This window comes from Trichechus manatus, unplaced genomic scaffold (genome assembly GCF_000243295.1).
Source record: "Trichechus manatus latirostris isolate Lorelei unplaced genomic scaffold, TriManLat1.0 scaffold00197, whole genome shotgun sequence".
NCBI lineage: Eukaryota > Metazoa > Chordata > Mammalia > Sirenia > Trichechidae > Trichechus > Trichechus manatus.
In genome coordinates this window covers 571828-588353 of record NW_004444133.1, presented here as the reverse complement: position 1 = coordinate 588353, position 16526 = coordinate 571828, and the positions used below count along the sequence as shown (strand labels likewise).

At 36.9% G+C, this 16526-nt stretch overlaps 1 protein-coding gene across 1 annotated transcript in view; it reads left to right on the top strand.

Annotated features, from left to right (window-relative positions):
- CPLANE1 (ciliogenesis and planar polarity effector complex subunit 1) overlaps positions 1–16526 on the top strand; it is a 171696-nt gene that overhangs the window by 21954 nt on the left and 133216 nt on the right. Inside the window, exons 15-19 of the mRNA XM_004387899.2 lie at positions 3790–3963; positions 5802–6030; positions 6983–7122; positions 10066–10283; positions 12565–12729. Of these exons, the coding sequence (XP_004387956.1) occupies positions 3790–3963; positions 5802–6030; positions 6983–7122; positions 10066–10283; positions 12565–12729 (926 nt within the window). The remainder of the gene's footprint in view (positions 1–3789; positions 3964–5801; positions 6031–6982; positions 7123–10065; positions 10284–12564; positions 12730–16526) is intronic.

The following is a 16526-nucleotide window of genomic DNA, read 5'->3' as shown; positions in this document are numbered from 1 at the left end:
TTATGTGATGGGTTATGTTGATTGTTTTTCTAATGTTGAACCATCCCTGCATACCTGGTATAAACCCCACTTGATCATGGTGAATTATTTTTTTGATATGTTGCTGAATTCTATTGGCTAGTATTTTGTTGAGGATTTTTGCGTCTATGTTCGTGAGGGATATTGGTCTGTAATTTTCTTTTTTTGTGGTGTGCTGATAATTTCTTTGGGATAAATTTCTAGGAATTAGGTTACTGGATCAAAGAGAATCCACAATTTTGAGGTGTTTTTTTTTTTGTTTTTTTTTTTAAATCATGCTTTAGGTGAAAGTTTACTGATAAAGTTAGTTTCACATTCAAAAATTCATACACATATTGTTTTGTGATACTGATTGCAATCCCCATAATGTGACAGCACTCTTCCCCTTTCCACCCTGGGTTCCCTGTGTCCATTTGTTCAGTTTTCCTGTCCCTTCCTGCCTTCTTGTCTTGCTTTTGGGCAGGAGTTGCCTATTTGGTCTTGTATATTTGATTGAGCTAAAACCCATGTTCCTCACACGTGTTATTGTTGGTTTTATAGGCCTGTCTAATCTTTGTCTGAAAAGTGGACTTCATGAGCGGTCTCAGTTCTGAGTTAGCAGTGTCCGGGGGCTGTAGTCTCTGGGTTCCTCCAGTCTCTGTCAGACCAGTAAGTCTGGTCTTTTTTTGTGACTTTGAATTTGATTCTACATTTATCTTCTCCTCTGTCCAGGACTCTGTTGTGATCGCTGTTAGAGCGGTCAATGGTGGTAGCTGGGCACTATTATTTCCTCTGGGCTCATGCTGGTGGAGGCTGTGGTTTGTGTGGTCCTTTAGTCCTTTGAACTAATATTTTCCTGGTGTCTTTGGTTTTCTTCATTTGCTCTAGACGGGATGGAACCAATAGATGCATCTTAGATGGCCGCTCACAAGCTTTTAAGACCTGAGGTGCTACTCACCAAAGTAAGATGTAGAACATTATCTTTATGAACTGTGTTATCCCAGTTGACCTGGATGTCCCCCAGGTTTTGAGACTTTTGATGCCTGGTGTCAAATTGTCCTCCACAAAGGCTCCGTATTTCATTATATGACTTAACCTTCAAGATAAGTTGAGTTGACAGTAATGTATTTGTTTTAATTTTTAATAACAATTGTTTAAAATATATCAGGCATTTCCCGACTGTGTCAGGCATCCCCAAGACCACCCCTAGGTTCATTGACTCACTGAGAGGACTGTAGTTATCCTCACAGCTATGATTTATTACAGTGAAAAGATACAAAGCAAAATCTCCAAAGGGAAAAGGTATATGGGGCAAAGTCTGGGAAAACCAGGTGAAAGCTTCCAGAGTTCTCTCCAGTGGAGCCACACGTGATGTGCTTAATTTAATTCCCCATCAAGTTGTGACACCATGTGTGAAATGTTGTATATACCAGGGAAGCTCATTAGAGACTCAGTGCACAAGTTTTTTACTGGGGGCTGATCAGGTAGGCCCCCTATGCCTAGCATGGCTATAGTTCCACATTCCCAGAATGAAAGCAGGTGTTCAGTAGAAACCACATTGTTTGTACAGTTTAGGCACAGTGAGCCACTTGTATCAGTTAGGGTAGTGGGAACCTCCTGAAATCCAAGTTCCCCTATGTTAGTCAAGGGCTAACCTTGTAAGCATGTCTTTTGAAGGATAGCAGTCAAACCTGCTATTCTGACTCTTTTTTGCACACCTACCTTATTATATCATTCTGTAAAGTTATAATTTAATTTTTTTGTATAGAGTTGCCATTATTAGCATTATAACTGTGCCATATACAGAATTACCCTTTCAACTTTTTTTTTTCTGAATTAATGCAGTTTTACTCTGTGAACATATCTTTTATAAGCAGGTTGCTCCGTATTTGAGGGGCTTATTCTTGAATTTTGCATAATGGGTTCTGCATGATTAAGATTACTGGAAATCTTGCCTTGATAAATTCCTTCAGTAATTTTTACCCAGGAGGAAAACAAATTCTCATTCATGTATTTTTAACTTTATTATGAAGAAATCCTGTGATTTTCCCAAACATAGCAACTGTCTTAGGCTGGGTTCTCTAGAGAAGCAAAACCAGTAACGTGTATAAATACGTGTATAGAGAGATTTATATCAAGGAAACAGCTCACGTGATTGTAGAGGCTAGAATGTCCCAAGTCCATGGATCAGGGTAGAGGCTTCTTCCAATTCACGCAGCTGCAGAAGCTGGCGAGCCCAAGATCAGCAGGTTGGAGAGCAGGGCTCCCTCTCACAGGCTGTGAAGGTCAACGAATTCCAAGATTGGCAGGCAAGACTGCAGAGTTTCTCCTGATTCACATAGCTGCAGGGGCTGGCGAACCCAGGACTGGCAGGTCAGAGATCAGGGCTCCGCTCACAGGCTGTGAAGATAGATGAATCCCAAGTTCGGCAGATAAGCTGACAGCTCAAGTCCCAAGAACCGGAGGTCAGACAAACAGGAGGCAGCCACAGGATCCAGAGCAGAGCGAAAAGCTTATATTCAGATGCAGGCCACACCCCCAGGGAAACTCCCTTTCCACTGATTGGCTATTCACAGCATATTCAGTCATGGGAGTGATCACATATAAACACTGAGAATCATGGCCCAGCCAAGTTGACATACAATCTTAACCATCACAGTAACCAAATGAAGTTTACTACTTGAAAGTTAATAAAATTTTCTCAAGATCTCTTTTAAAAAATACATTTATTGACAAATACTTTTTTGAGTGTTGTACATAGGGTCACTATGAGTTGGAACCAACTCGACAGCACCTGTCAACAACAGCACTGTAAGAGTGTTAGGTACAGGGTATACAGTAAACAAGATAGAAATGGTTCATATGAATGTGCAGTTAGTGGTTTCTCGGAAAGAAAGATAACTTTTGTTTTGGGGCCATAAATTGCCTAAAAATTAATGTTAAGTTAGTATTTACGTTTAGTAGTTTTCAACTAGTTAATTTTCAGATTTCTGAATTCTAGTCTGTATTCTTACAGAGTTTTGATTCTCAAATGGTGATGACACTTGTCCTCTGTTCCTGCTAGGGCACATCAGAATCACCCCGGAAATTCTGATATAACTACCTCCCCCCACAAGCCTTCTTTTTCTGCCCCACCTATTCCCTTTATGTTACTACCTCCCAAAAGAATCTTATAGTAATGAACCACTGTTACTCATGGGAGTATATTTCCCAGATCTAATGGTATAGAAAAAGCATTAGGAATCACTGTTGTGTTTTTCAGGTTATTTTTGTAGTCAATCCCTCCCCTTCTTAGTTAAAAAAAATTTTTTGAAAGGGAAGGAGGAAGGGAAATGCTAGGCTTGCAAGTCCATTATATTTGGATTGTTTTGTATAAATCCCTCTGTATTTTAATAAAACTGTTAATGAACAATTCCTAAGTGTATGCACTCATAATTATTTAATTTTGGGTGGTTGTTGTCTTCATAGGAGCCCTGGTGGTGCAGTGGTTAAGAGCTACAGCTGCTAACCAAAAGGTCAGCAGTTCAAATCCACCAGCCGCTTCTTGGAAACCCCACGGGGCAGTTCTGCTCTGTTGTATAGGGTCGCTATGAGTTGGAATCAACTTGATGGAATCGACAGGTTTCACGAGTTGTCTTCAAGAAGTATAGATACCAATATAATTTGGATTTGATCTCACAGAAAAAAATTTTAATTATAATTTTCTTCTTCTGTAATATTGGGAACTTAAATATTATTACTTTTTGATAGTTCAATCAGAATCTCCTTTGAGCATTTATTTTATGTCCTTAGTTTCTGAGAAGGCTCACTGTGAGTTCGGAATGACTGGAAATGTGCATCCTGAGGCGGCAGTGAGGGTTATCCGGTCCATGGCCCGGTTCATGGCTGCCTATTTCACCAATCAGCTGCTTTGCATTCTGCCACCTCACAATGTGAATGTTCTTCCTCCACTTCATATTAAAACAGGTAACATAGTAAACAAATTTTTCACCTTTGTTTTTGCACAGAATATTTAAAATCATATCCTTTATTATTGCATACAGTGATTATTACCCTATGGAAATAATACTGTTCTAACTTAGTGCCTGACACATAGCAGGTGCTCAGTGACTATCTGTGAATGAATAGAATCTGAGAGGGGTAATTGCTTAGATCTGTTTTTATTAAATATAGATTTTTTGGTCACAAATTTTGCAAAATTGATATCTGTAAAATTTTTATTTTTAAGGTAAAAGGGCTGCCACCTTTGTGTGTACAAAAATATGAAAATGTAACAAATTTTAACGCTGCTGGTTTAGAATTTTATTTGGACCATTTACTTTACTCTATTGGTAGTTAATCATTTCATTAGTAGGGTCAAGAAAGCTCCTAATCTGTGCTAGGTAACTGCCCTGCCCTCAAGGAGATGAACATGTACAGAAATTTTTGTAGTATTCATTCCTTCTACTGTTTTTTATTGAGTACCTGTTTTGTGGTAGGTAGTGTTCTAGGTGCTGGGAATATATTGTGCTTCACCATATGAAGTAGACAATATAAAAACATTTGTAGTTTTTTTTTTTTTTTGACATGCAAGACAGATTTAGCCTAACTCCATGAAAAAAACAAAACAAAACAGGTAAGTACTTATTCTTTTATAGAGTTTACATTCTAATAGGCTGAGACAGAAAATTAAATTAATAAATACACTAGCAAGAAAACTATCTGATGGTAATAATTTTGCAGAGAATGAAAATAGGGTAATGCAATAGTGACTGAGTGGCTGTTTTAGATGGGAAATCTAGGGAACAGCACTCTTAAGAGCCGCCATTTAAGCTGAGCTCTTAATGACAAGAAAGAGCCACCCATGAACACATCAGGGCTAAACTGAGCTTGTTTAAAAGCCCCCAGGCAAGAACAAGCTTGATATGTTTGAAGAACTGAAAGGCTGGTATGGCTGTAGCATAGAGGGTGAGGTGGAAGTGTTATGAGGTGAAGTCAGAGAATGGCAGGGGCCAGATGATGTAAGCCGTGTAAGGAATCTGAATTGTATTCTAAGTTATTTGAGGGCTTTAAGCAGGTGATAACATGAGCTGATAAATATGTACAAGGAACACATAGGTTATTGTAATGCAAGATAAATCTGATTAGAAGTTTAATAGAAGTAGCAACAAGTGGTCAGCAAATGTATTCAATCATAGAACCATGGATTTTGAAGTATGTATGCAAACTCTTGTGTTCTATGATTGTCTCAGGATGTGGGAGGGGGTGGAGGACTATCTTCACACTTGGACTGCTTCAAAGCACTGCTCTCTAGTCTCACGTGGCATTCTTCAGGAGGTTCTGGGTGCCCTCCAAATTTTTATAATGTGATCAGTAGACACATATTTCAGAGCAGACCACAACAATAAATTGTACATTATGACCCAGTCGATATAAATATCTATATGTCTGTACATGTTATCTGACACAAAAGTTTTATTGAACAATATTTACCTTTATTTTGTGTAATGCACTCTTAATATTTTCTGTTGTTTTAATGTTTTATTCTATTCTGTTTAGTTTTTTAAAATACTGGCATTTGTTTCAGGATGCACTAATGAGGCACATTCTTCAGTATTTTAAAAAAAAACTGTTTCAGAATATGTTAAGTATTATTTTAGAAGGGTATTTTTATATATATTTTCATGTTGTGGTTTTGTGTAAAAAATACTAAATGGTCGATTGGAGAGATAAAAGTACTTATTTAAGGAGACATTTTAATAACTCCAAATCCTGAGTTCTGATACATGTAAATGTAATATCCATTTTCTTTCATTTATTCACAGAGCAGTCCCTTCGACTTATTCTTCTACAACACTCTAAGGTGGCCAGTGTTGTTAGAGAGCAGAATCTCTCTAATGTGTGGACAGTTGAATATGCACTCGAATTATTATTTATTGGTGGCCTGGTTCCAGAAGCTGTGTGGTTGGCACATAAACTTGGAGACTGGAAGACATCTGTTTCAATTGGTGTGGCCCTCCAGCTGTTCTGTAAACATGATAGCAGTTTCACAAGGTACGTATTTTTAGGCAAACTTAAGTTACAAAATAGTATAAAAGTTACATCTAAAGTATTTTATATTTTTATTATTGCTTGTGTTTATATACCATGTGGGATCCTTACTTCAGCATTAGCCAATGGAACTTTTTTTGATGATGGAAATGTTCTATATGTGTTCTATATGTTCCAGTGTATAGAGCTTTGAAGTGTGACTAGTACAACCAAGGAACTAAATAACCACAACCGGCTAGTGGCTACTGTGTTAGACAGCTCAGCAGCTTACTTATGGTAAAATGTTTATAGCCTGTAATGGGAGTGTTTGTCTATCCCAAATATGATTTGAGTTTAAACTAATCAAACAAATCTGTGTTTCACTTTTTCTGAATAGTATGGCATTGCTCTGTTTTTTTAAAAAGAATACATTTTTCAGTTCTTGTATTTATTTATTGAATAATTGCTCTGTATAAAGCTTTTTGCCAGATAGTTTCTATGTTTAAGGCTCTTATAATTAATTAGAGAAAACAGGACAAAACATTATAACTTACATATTATGGTAAGAAAAGTGCCATTGATGAGAGCGATAATTATCAGGTGAGGAAATGATGAGAAATACTTTAGGTAGGAGGTGTCCTTTGAGATGAGCATTGATGGGTAGATATGATCTTGACAAATTGAGTAGGTATCAGGAGAGAAAATATTACAAGCATGAGCAAAGGCAGAGAGGTGGAGTATATAGAGAACATACATAAGGCAGCAGTGGGAAATAAGAATGAGGAGATATATGAGAAGCATAATTATGGAGGGCCTTAATAGCAAACTTTCATTGAGCTTTTTCTTTTAAATATAGGATGAATAAATGGAACAAATTCTATTGTTTCTTAAAATTTTATGTTTAGTTCTTAATGTGTGCATTTTTCCTTTTTTTTCAAAATTTGTATTCATTTCTCTTAATTTGATGTGATTTCAGGTCCAAGGAAAAAGATCTGAAGCTACCATTAAATTTGACTCCAGCATGCATTTTCCAGGAAAAACTTCAGTGTCTTTTAGGTCAACCAGCCTCTTTGGAAGCAAAACATGAAATGAGTTCAAAATGCAAACGATTTACAGGTGTGTTACCCACATATGGCATGACGTATACATCAGGTTAACTAGTATAAATTTTATGACATTTAAGCTTGTAAATATGTACAAATGTGTTAACACTTTGAAATAAGCTTATCAAAAATAAAAACACACTATTTATAGTTAATCGTGGGAGCATCCAAAACTGATTCCAGCTCAGAACATGAGGGATGATTTCTATACATACCTTTACATAATGTATATTTCGCTGCTTGTGGATAATTTTTTTTTTTTTTTGCAGTCATAGCATCGTAAAATCTCAGACACAGAAGGGTACTTAGAAGTAATTTAGTCCAACTCTCACCTTTTGTATCAATCATAGTTTTTTTAAATAATTTATTTTTGTTGTTGAAAATATACACAGCAGAACATACACCAATTCAACAATTTCTACATGTACAATTCAGTGACATTGATTACATCCCTTAAGTTGTGCAACCATTCTCATCCTTCTTTTCTAGATTGCTCCTCTCACATTAACATAGGGTTTTTTTTTTATTTGAAAAGTTCAGAATGGCATTACAAAATTTTAAATAATATAATATTGCATGTATTACATAGATTTACTCAGGAGCCTTGTAACGTTTGTTTTGCAGATGGAGAAATTGAGACAAAAAATAAAGATGTTAGTTATTTAAAGTCGTATATTTAATGGTAAAACCAGGACTACTATAGGGGCCCTTGTGAGTTTTTTTTTTTTTTTTTTTTTTAAAGGGCTTTTCCCCACTAAGGAGTGAGCCATCTAACTTTATATCCCTAGAATTTATTAATCATAACTTCTCTTTCTGGAAGAAATCCTTAATACTTGGAAATCTAAGTATAAACTTTTCTTCAAAATTTTTGTCCTGTTCTTTTTTTTCTGGTTATTTATTTATTTTTATTATGGTAAAAATATGTTTATTTGCCATTGCAACATTTTTTACATGTACAATTCAATGGCATTAACTATGTTCATCATGTCATGTAACCATTACTACTATCCATTTCCAAATTTTTTTATCACCCTTAGCAGAAACTCAGTGTCCCCTAAGCCATGACTCTTTGCTTCCTCCTCCCTCCTGCCCCTAGAAACCAGTAATGACCTTTGGTCTCTATACATTTGAATATTCTAGATATTTCATATAAGTGGCATCATACAATATTTGTCCTATTCTGACTGACTTATTTCATTCAGCATAATATTTTCAAGGCTCATCCCGTGTGTAGCATGTATCAGGACTTCCTGTCCACATCTTTTTAAAAAATATTTTGCTTAATGAAAAGATAATGTCAAAACATGGAAGTTGGCTTTGTCAAAAGGATTCAGAAATCCCCAATCTGAACTTCCATTTCTGGCAATATGATGTTTAGATGATCTAAAACCCCTCCCACACTAAATATATAGATAAAATATTTTTCTAGATAAGATTTTTTAAAATATTCTTTTAAACGATAAGCTTTAAAGAAAATAAGGAGAAATTGCCAGAGTTAAGAAACGAGAAAAAAAAAAAAAGATTATCCAAGGGAAATGAAAACATACGTCCACAAAAAGACCTGTACATGAATGTCCATAGCAGCTTTTTCATAATAGCCCCAAACTGGAAACAACCCAAATATCCATCAACTCATGATAAACAAATTGCAGTATATCTTTACAAAGGAAAAATAATAAAGAGGAGCAAACTGCTGATAACGTGCAGCAATATGGATCAATCCAGGGCCATTGTTCTATAAGAAAGAAGCCATAAACAAAGAGTTCTTACTGTTTGAGTCCACTTACGTGACAGTCTATAAAAAGCAAATGTATAGGGACAAGAGACAGATCAGTAGTTCTCTAAGGGTGAGGGGTGGAATTAACTACAAAAGGGGCATAAGAGAAGGAGTGATGGAAATGTTCTTACAGGGCTTTATGGATTTGTCAAACTCAGTGAACTGTACACTTAAAAAAGGTGAATTTTATTTTATGTAAACTATACCTAACTACTAATTTAAAAACAAAAAACTGAAATAAAGTATTAGATCAGTTGAAGAGATTATTAGTGAACTGTAAGATGGATCTGAACAAACTTTACAAAATATAAAGAGTTGGAAAATATGAAAAAGAAGTTAAGCTTCATAGAGATAGAGGAAGACAGGAAGTCTCAACGTAGGTCTAATGGGAATTCAAATATATCCACACCACATTTTGGATAGTGGCTACCTCTGGGGAGAGAAAGAATGGACTGTGATTGGTACACAAGGAATTTCGGCTATATCTGTAATATTTTTTTAAATCTAAATTGAATATAGTAAAATATTAATATTTGACAAGGCTGAGAAATGAGTACATGAGTGTTTTCATATTCTGTACTTGACTGAATGCTTAAAATACTTCATAAGAGGAAAAAACTGTTTAAGTCTCCAATTCCACTGCGCTGTATCTCTTTGCATTTTACCTTCTGGGATGTGTCCACATATATACAGATCATTCACATAGTTACAGCCAAACTATACTACTATTTTGTATTTTTCTGTTTTCTTAGCTTTACACTATAAGTCATTTTGGTTGTTTATTATTAAAAAAATATTATCATAGACCATTAAAAGAAAAAATATATTACCTTCACATAATTCTGTGAATTATTTCGATAGCTTGATTTTTTTCCATTAATATTTTATCAATTTTTATTATTACTTTTTGACTTGGGACTAAATTCCAAGGATATTTTTATTACAAAGTTGTTATTACAGTATCTAGTATGATTCTGGGGAAAAAATGTCATGCTCTAATTGCCTATAATCTTAAGATAACAAAATACTCCATAAATTTCTGTCTGTAAGTTTGGACGTTATGCATGTTAACAAGTATGTTCATTCTTGATCAACTTTTTCTGTTCTGAATTTTATTGTACAAAATAGGATAAGTAGAATGTAATTTTCAACTGTTTTACCTAATTTTGTATTTGGTAGATCCCATTGAAGAGGAAGATGCAAATCTTTTATTTGGTTCCGTGCAAGAAGTACTGAAAGCAGCAGCTATGGCTGATGCAGATGTTCTTTCAGAGACATTTCAACTTCTGATAGACTCTGCCAAAGACTTCAGTAAGAGACTGTGGGGCTTAGTGCCTGCAGGCTTGTACCTTCCAGCCCCTCCGTTATATTGTCCTCAGCCAGCTATTCTTAGTGAAGTAAGTTTAGCTCATTAAACTTGAAATTCATTTAAAGTTGATTTTGTCCAATTTTTTAAATAATTCCGTTGATAATAATCATTGAGCAGTGTACTATACTGCTGTTTACCATTGCTGTCAAGTTGATTCTGACTCGTAGTGCCCCTGTAGGACAGAGTAGAACTTCCACATAGTGTTTCCAACGCTGTAAATGTTATATGGAGGCAGACTGCCACATCTTTCTTCTGTGGAGCGACTGGTGGGTTTGAAACACTAGCCTTTTGGTTAGCAGTGGAGTGCTTAACCACTGCACCACCAGGACTCCTTCTACATTGCTATTTAGGTGTCCTTCTTTGTAAAATGCAGATGATAAAAAGTAGTGCCTATCTCATAGCATTATTGTCAGGATTAAGTGAGATATTTTGTAAAAACTTTTAGTTCAGTGCCTGGGCCATGTAGTAAGCAGTCAGTAAATGTGAGAATTATTGCAATAATACAACAAAATTAATAGATGATTCTCAATATCCAGTTTTTTTTAAATAGGCATTTATTCAGGATAACAAATAAAATAATGAATGTCAGAATTTAGAAGCCATACATTATTTCAATCTTCGATTCACCTCATTATTTGGCTTTTTTGAAAGACTTATTTTGATTTTTCTTTGATTAGAAAAGTCATTTTCTTTCTCCTGACAATTCAATTGATAGTTCTGTCTTATAAATAGCAATATTGTGTACGTCTTAGTAACTTTTCCTCTGCTCTTACTGAAAATCATAACATACACTTAGCTGTTTTAAAGATTTAACATGTGGTTGTAAATGATTTACATTTTAATTATTTTAATATATGATTAATATTCTGTCCTGAATGAGTCTCTAAGGCTAGGGTTAATGCAAGGAACTGATCGACAATCAATGAGGGCTTTCCCTGGAAGCTGGAGATGCGAGATCAGCTTTCCCCGAGTGATATGGACTGTATAGGGGAGTGGCAAGTACCCAAATAAAAACTGATTACTGTTAAGAAGTGGGAAGGGGTAAGGATGCTGGGGAAGCAGCTATTTACAGCTTTCACATTATCTCACTATCTGGGAAAATAATCATTAGCTACTGGCTCAGACAGCATTTATTCAGCAAACATTTATTGGAGTCCTCTTACATGCTGGACTCTGTTCTATACACTGTTGTTGTTAGGTGCTGTCAAGTTGGTTCTGACTCATAGCGACCCTATATGCATCAGAGAGAAACACTGCCTGGTGCTGAGCCATCCTCACAATCATTGCTATGTTTGAGCCCATTATTGCAGCTGCTGTGTCATCCATCTCATTGAAAGTCTTCCTCTTTTTCGCTGACCCTCTAGTTTACCAAGCATGATGTCCTTCTCCAGAGACTGGTCCCTCCTGATAACGTGTCCAAAGTACATGAGATGAACTGTCGCCATCCTTGCTCCTAAGGGGCATTCTGGCTGTACTTTTTCCGAGACAGATTTGTTCATTCTTCTGGCAGTCCATGATATAGTTAATATTCTTCGCCAACACCGTATTTCAAAGGCATCAATTCTTCTTCGATCTTCCTTATTCATTGTCCAGCTTTCACATGCATATGATAATACAAAGATGGATGACAAGGGCCTTGTTCTTGAAGAGTTCTCAATAAAAAGGGTAACAAATACGTTGATTTATACAGAATAAATTGTAAATGTTATAAATGCAGATATGAGCAAAGTGTTGTAGTAGCACCGAGGGGGAGGGCTTCACAGAGGAGGTGACATTGAAGTGGTAGGATTTGTCCAGGCATAGAAGAAGCTGTCTCTGTAACATTCCATCACTGGAATTAGGAGTAGTGGGCTTGAACTACTCTAGGAAGAAGATGTGGGATTAGAGTCAGTTTAGACCTTTACATTTTTTGAGGGAAGAGAAATGTGTTTTCTCAACACTAAAACAGCTATAGTTGAAAACTCAAAGGCCATGCCTCAAAATGTTCTTTACAGTTCTCCAGGAATATCTTAGCTTGAGAAGCACTGAATGTCATTAGCCTAAAGGTTAAGCGCTCGACCACTAGCTGAAAGATAGGCGGTTTGAACCTACCCAGACGCGCCTTGGAAGATAAGCCTGGTGATCTGCTTCCAAGAGGTCACAGCCCTGAAAACCCAGTGGAGTAGTTCTAACTTTGCACACATCAGGTCACCGTGAGGCAAAATCAACTTGGTGGCAGCTAACAACAACAACATCTTTATTTCCACTTCAATGTTTTAAGTTTCCATATTACTAGCTACTAAAATTTATTGTTTCATATTTTTCCTCAGGAAGATGGTGATGATCTTCTTTTAAAAGCTGAAAAAGATTATCGCCAAAAGGTGTCTGGAATCCTTCAGCGCGTTCTCTTGCTTTTCCGGGCAGCTCGGTGTTCTTTTCCAGCAGCACAGTGGTACATTTTGCAGTTGAGGTGGGCAAGAAAAGTCATGCAGAAGGTATGGAAATGCCTTAGTCATTTGTGTGCTGTGTTAAACGACTAAAATATACTGATATTTATTAATATATATAATTATGACACTTTTCCAAGGAGCCTTCCCTACAAATCCATAAATTCCAGGTTTATTTACAGTGAGCGATCTAGACAGACCAGGTATTTCCTGCTAAGATAAGGACTCTGAACTGGGTTTCTTTGTTAGCCCCATTCTGTTTGGCAATAGATAATGTAATCTAGTCAGTTAATTCCAGCTTATTTTGGCTACTTTTTTTCCCTCACAATCATTGAAGATTTAAACTCAGTCCAGGTCTTTTCCCCTGTTTCTCCCTGAGGTGTTACCTATGTTCTCTGGGGACTTATGTGGGGTCAAATTGTGCAAAGTTAGTGTTATTGGCTGTATGTTTCTTTTCAGTAGTCCTCACTAGTTGGAATACCTCGTTGTTAATCTTCTGAGATATGTAATTGAGTTTGATTCTAGGGCTGTCACCCACTTCTATACTGGCTTCCACTGCATTGTTACCTCTAGCCAGATGGGACATCTGCTGGTATGTCCGCTTACCCAACTGCATGTCCTTTGTGGGCCGGCTGTCTGTCTGTGTATGCATTGTGGAAATTTTGTTAGTCCCAAATATCTTTAATTCACCTGCGATTAACATTAAAGTTGAAACAAGAATCCACAGCTTTTTTTAGTGGGAACTCTGTAGAGAAACTTTAGTAAGTTGTTAGTTAAATATTTTTGATTATTAGCCATTTTTAGATAGAAAAGTTTGTGAGATTTACATTTAGCTACCAAAAACATAAAAGCTATGACTATATTCATTCTCTATCTTGTCATGACAGTATTGTTTTTAAGTATGTTTATTAAGAAATGTAAAAAGCTTTCCTGTATTAGTTTTGGTTTTAATAATTTCATAAGATTGGTTTTAATAGTGTCAAGATCTGTTAACCTTGAGATTGAACGTTCGTTTTAGCAAACATTATTTTAAAAACTTTTATTTTGGAAAACACGTTTTACTTAACGTATATTGTATTTGCATTGAAGGTTGATCTTACATACCAACCCCTGACTATAATAAGCTCACTTACCTAGTTTTCATTAACTCAACCAGCATATAAAGACTGGATTCTTTAAAATTAGAAACACTATGAGTCAGATTCATGAGACTCAACAGTCTTACTCAGAATCAAACTTTACTAATAATTTTAAGGATACAGGTAACCATAAAACACAGGTAAACCTAGAGAAATCTGGGACTGCATACACTGGTCCCCAGGTCTTTTCTTGCTGCATAAGAATGTACCTTGGCCTGTATTTAACACATGAGGCCTCTAGTGATGCATGTGGATTGTCATACACAAAAGGGAGCTATTTCAGTTATTGAATATCTCCCTTTAATTACCTAGCTTGAAGGAGCGAGCCCTGGTGGTGCAGTGGTTAAGCGCTTGGCTGCTAATCGGAAAAGGTTGGCTGTTTTAACCCGCCAGCTGCTCTGAGGGAGAAAGATATGGCAGTCTGCTTCCATAAAGATTTACATCCTTGGAAACCTTGTCTGGGGTTGCTATGAGTCAAAACGACTTGATTGCGATGGGTTTTTTTTTTTTTTTTTGGTAATTACATAGCTTATGTGACATTTTCCAGGGGGTCATGCTCCATAAATCCATACATTCTAGATTTATTTATAATAGCCAGCCTAGACAGATTCATTGCATCCTGCTAGGAAATACCATTAATGTGTTTAACAGCATGCTTTCCAGGGGATTTGACCCAGTCATGTCTTTCTTTCTGGAAGTGACCAATAGAGGGAGAAAATAGATTGCAAACCTGCTGCCTGTCCTTTTCTTCCCAGGTTTGTTGTGTCTCTTAAGTTTCTTTTATTCTGTAAGAGTCTCCTTTTGATTTATTTTTTTATTCTTGATTTATTACAGAAATTGGATAATTTGTCCTGTACCATATTTTTATTTGCCTGATTGTTTCCTCATGTCTTGTTGATTAACTTGCTCTTCTTTCTCTTTATTTCCTGTCAACTGGTAATTAATCTATACTCATCAAGGTAGAGACGTTTGATTAGATTCAGGTTCAGATTTTCTTAGAAACAGGATCCTTCATAAATGATATTCTGTACTTCTCTGTTGCATCATATCATGTGGCACCCATGTCTGTTTATCCCACTTTTAGTGATGGTAAGATTGATCAGTGAATTTTGGGTTGTGTTGCACCCACTATCAAATTCCCCTTCAAGCATTTACCTGATTTAGCATTGTTTGATGATCCTTGCCTAGAGTCATTATTATTTTTTTTTTTTTGCCCTTCTTGCATGCTTATGTGATTTTTTTTTTTTTTTTTTTTTTTTTTACTGTTCTTCAGATGAAAGTTTACAGAACACACTAACTTCTCATTAAACAGTACACATGTTGTTTTTTGACACTGGTTAACAACCCCTTGGGTTCCCTATTACCAGGTTTCCTGTCCCCTCCTGCCTTCTAGTCCTTGCCCCTGGGCTGGTGTACCCCTTTAGTCTCGTTTTGTTTTATGGGCCTGTCTAGTCTTTGACTAAAGGGTGAAGCTTAGGAGTGACTTCATTACTGAGCTAAAAGGGTGTCCAGGGTCCATACTCTCAGAGATTTCTCCAGTGTCTGTCAGGCGAGTACGTCTAGTGTTTTATTGTGAGTTAGAATTTTGTTCTACATTTTTCTCCAGCTCTGTCCGGGACCCTCTATTAAGATCCCTGTCAGAGCAGTCAGTGGTGGTAGCCAGGCACCATCTAGTTGTACTTGACTCAGTCTGGTGGAGGTCATGGTAGTTGTGGTCCATTAGTCCTTTAGACTAATATTTCCCTTGTGTCTTTGGTTTTCTTCATTTTTCCCTTGCTCCAGAAGGGGTGAGACCAGTAGAGTATCTTAGATGGCTGCTCACAGAGCTTTTTTTGTTTATTGTTGTAGTTTAAATGAAGTTTACATTTCAGGTTAGTCTCCAATACAAAAATTTATATATGCATTGTTATGTGACCCTAATTGCTCTCCCCATACTGTGACAGCACACTCTTCCTTTTCACCCCTGGTTCCCCATGTCCATTCAACCAGCTCCTAACCCTCTCTGCCTTCCCATCTCACCTCCGGACAGAAGCTGCCTGTTTAGTCTCTTGTATCTACTTGAGCTAAAAGGCACACTCCTCATGAGTATCACTTTAGGTCCCACAGTCCAGTCCAATCCCCATCTGAAGAGTTGGCATCGGAAATTGTTTTAGTTCTGGGCTGATAGAGAATCTGGGGGCCATGCTTTCTGGGGTTCCTTCAGTCTCATTCAGACCATTAAGTCTGGTCTTGTTACTAGAATTTGAGTTTTGCACCCCACCTTTCTCCTGCTCCGTCAGGGACTCTCTGTTGTGTTCCCTGTCAGGGTGGTCATTGGTGGTAGCCAGGCACCATCTAGTTCTTCTGGTCTCAGGTTGATGAAGTCTCTGGTTTCTGTGGCCCTTTCTGTCTCTTGGCTACTACTTTCCTTGTGTGTTTGGTGTTCTTCATTCTCCTTTACTGCAGGTGGTTGGGACCAATTGATGCATCTTAGACGGCCGCTTGCAAGCTTTTAAGACCCCAGATGCTACTCACCAAAGTAGGATGCAGAACATTTTCTTAATAAGCTTTGTTATGCCAGTTGACCTAGATGTCCCCTGAAAACATGGTGCTCAGACCCCGCATCCCTGCTACTCTGTCCCTCAAAGTGTTTGTTTGTATTCAGGAAACTTCTTAGCTTTGGTTTAGTCCAGTTGTGCTGACTTCCCCTGTAGTGTGTGCTGTCCT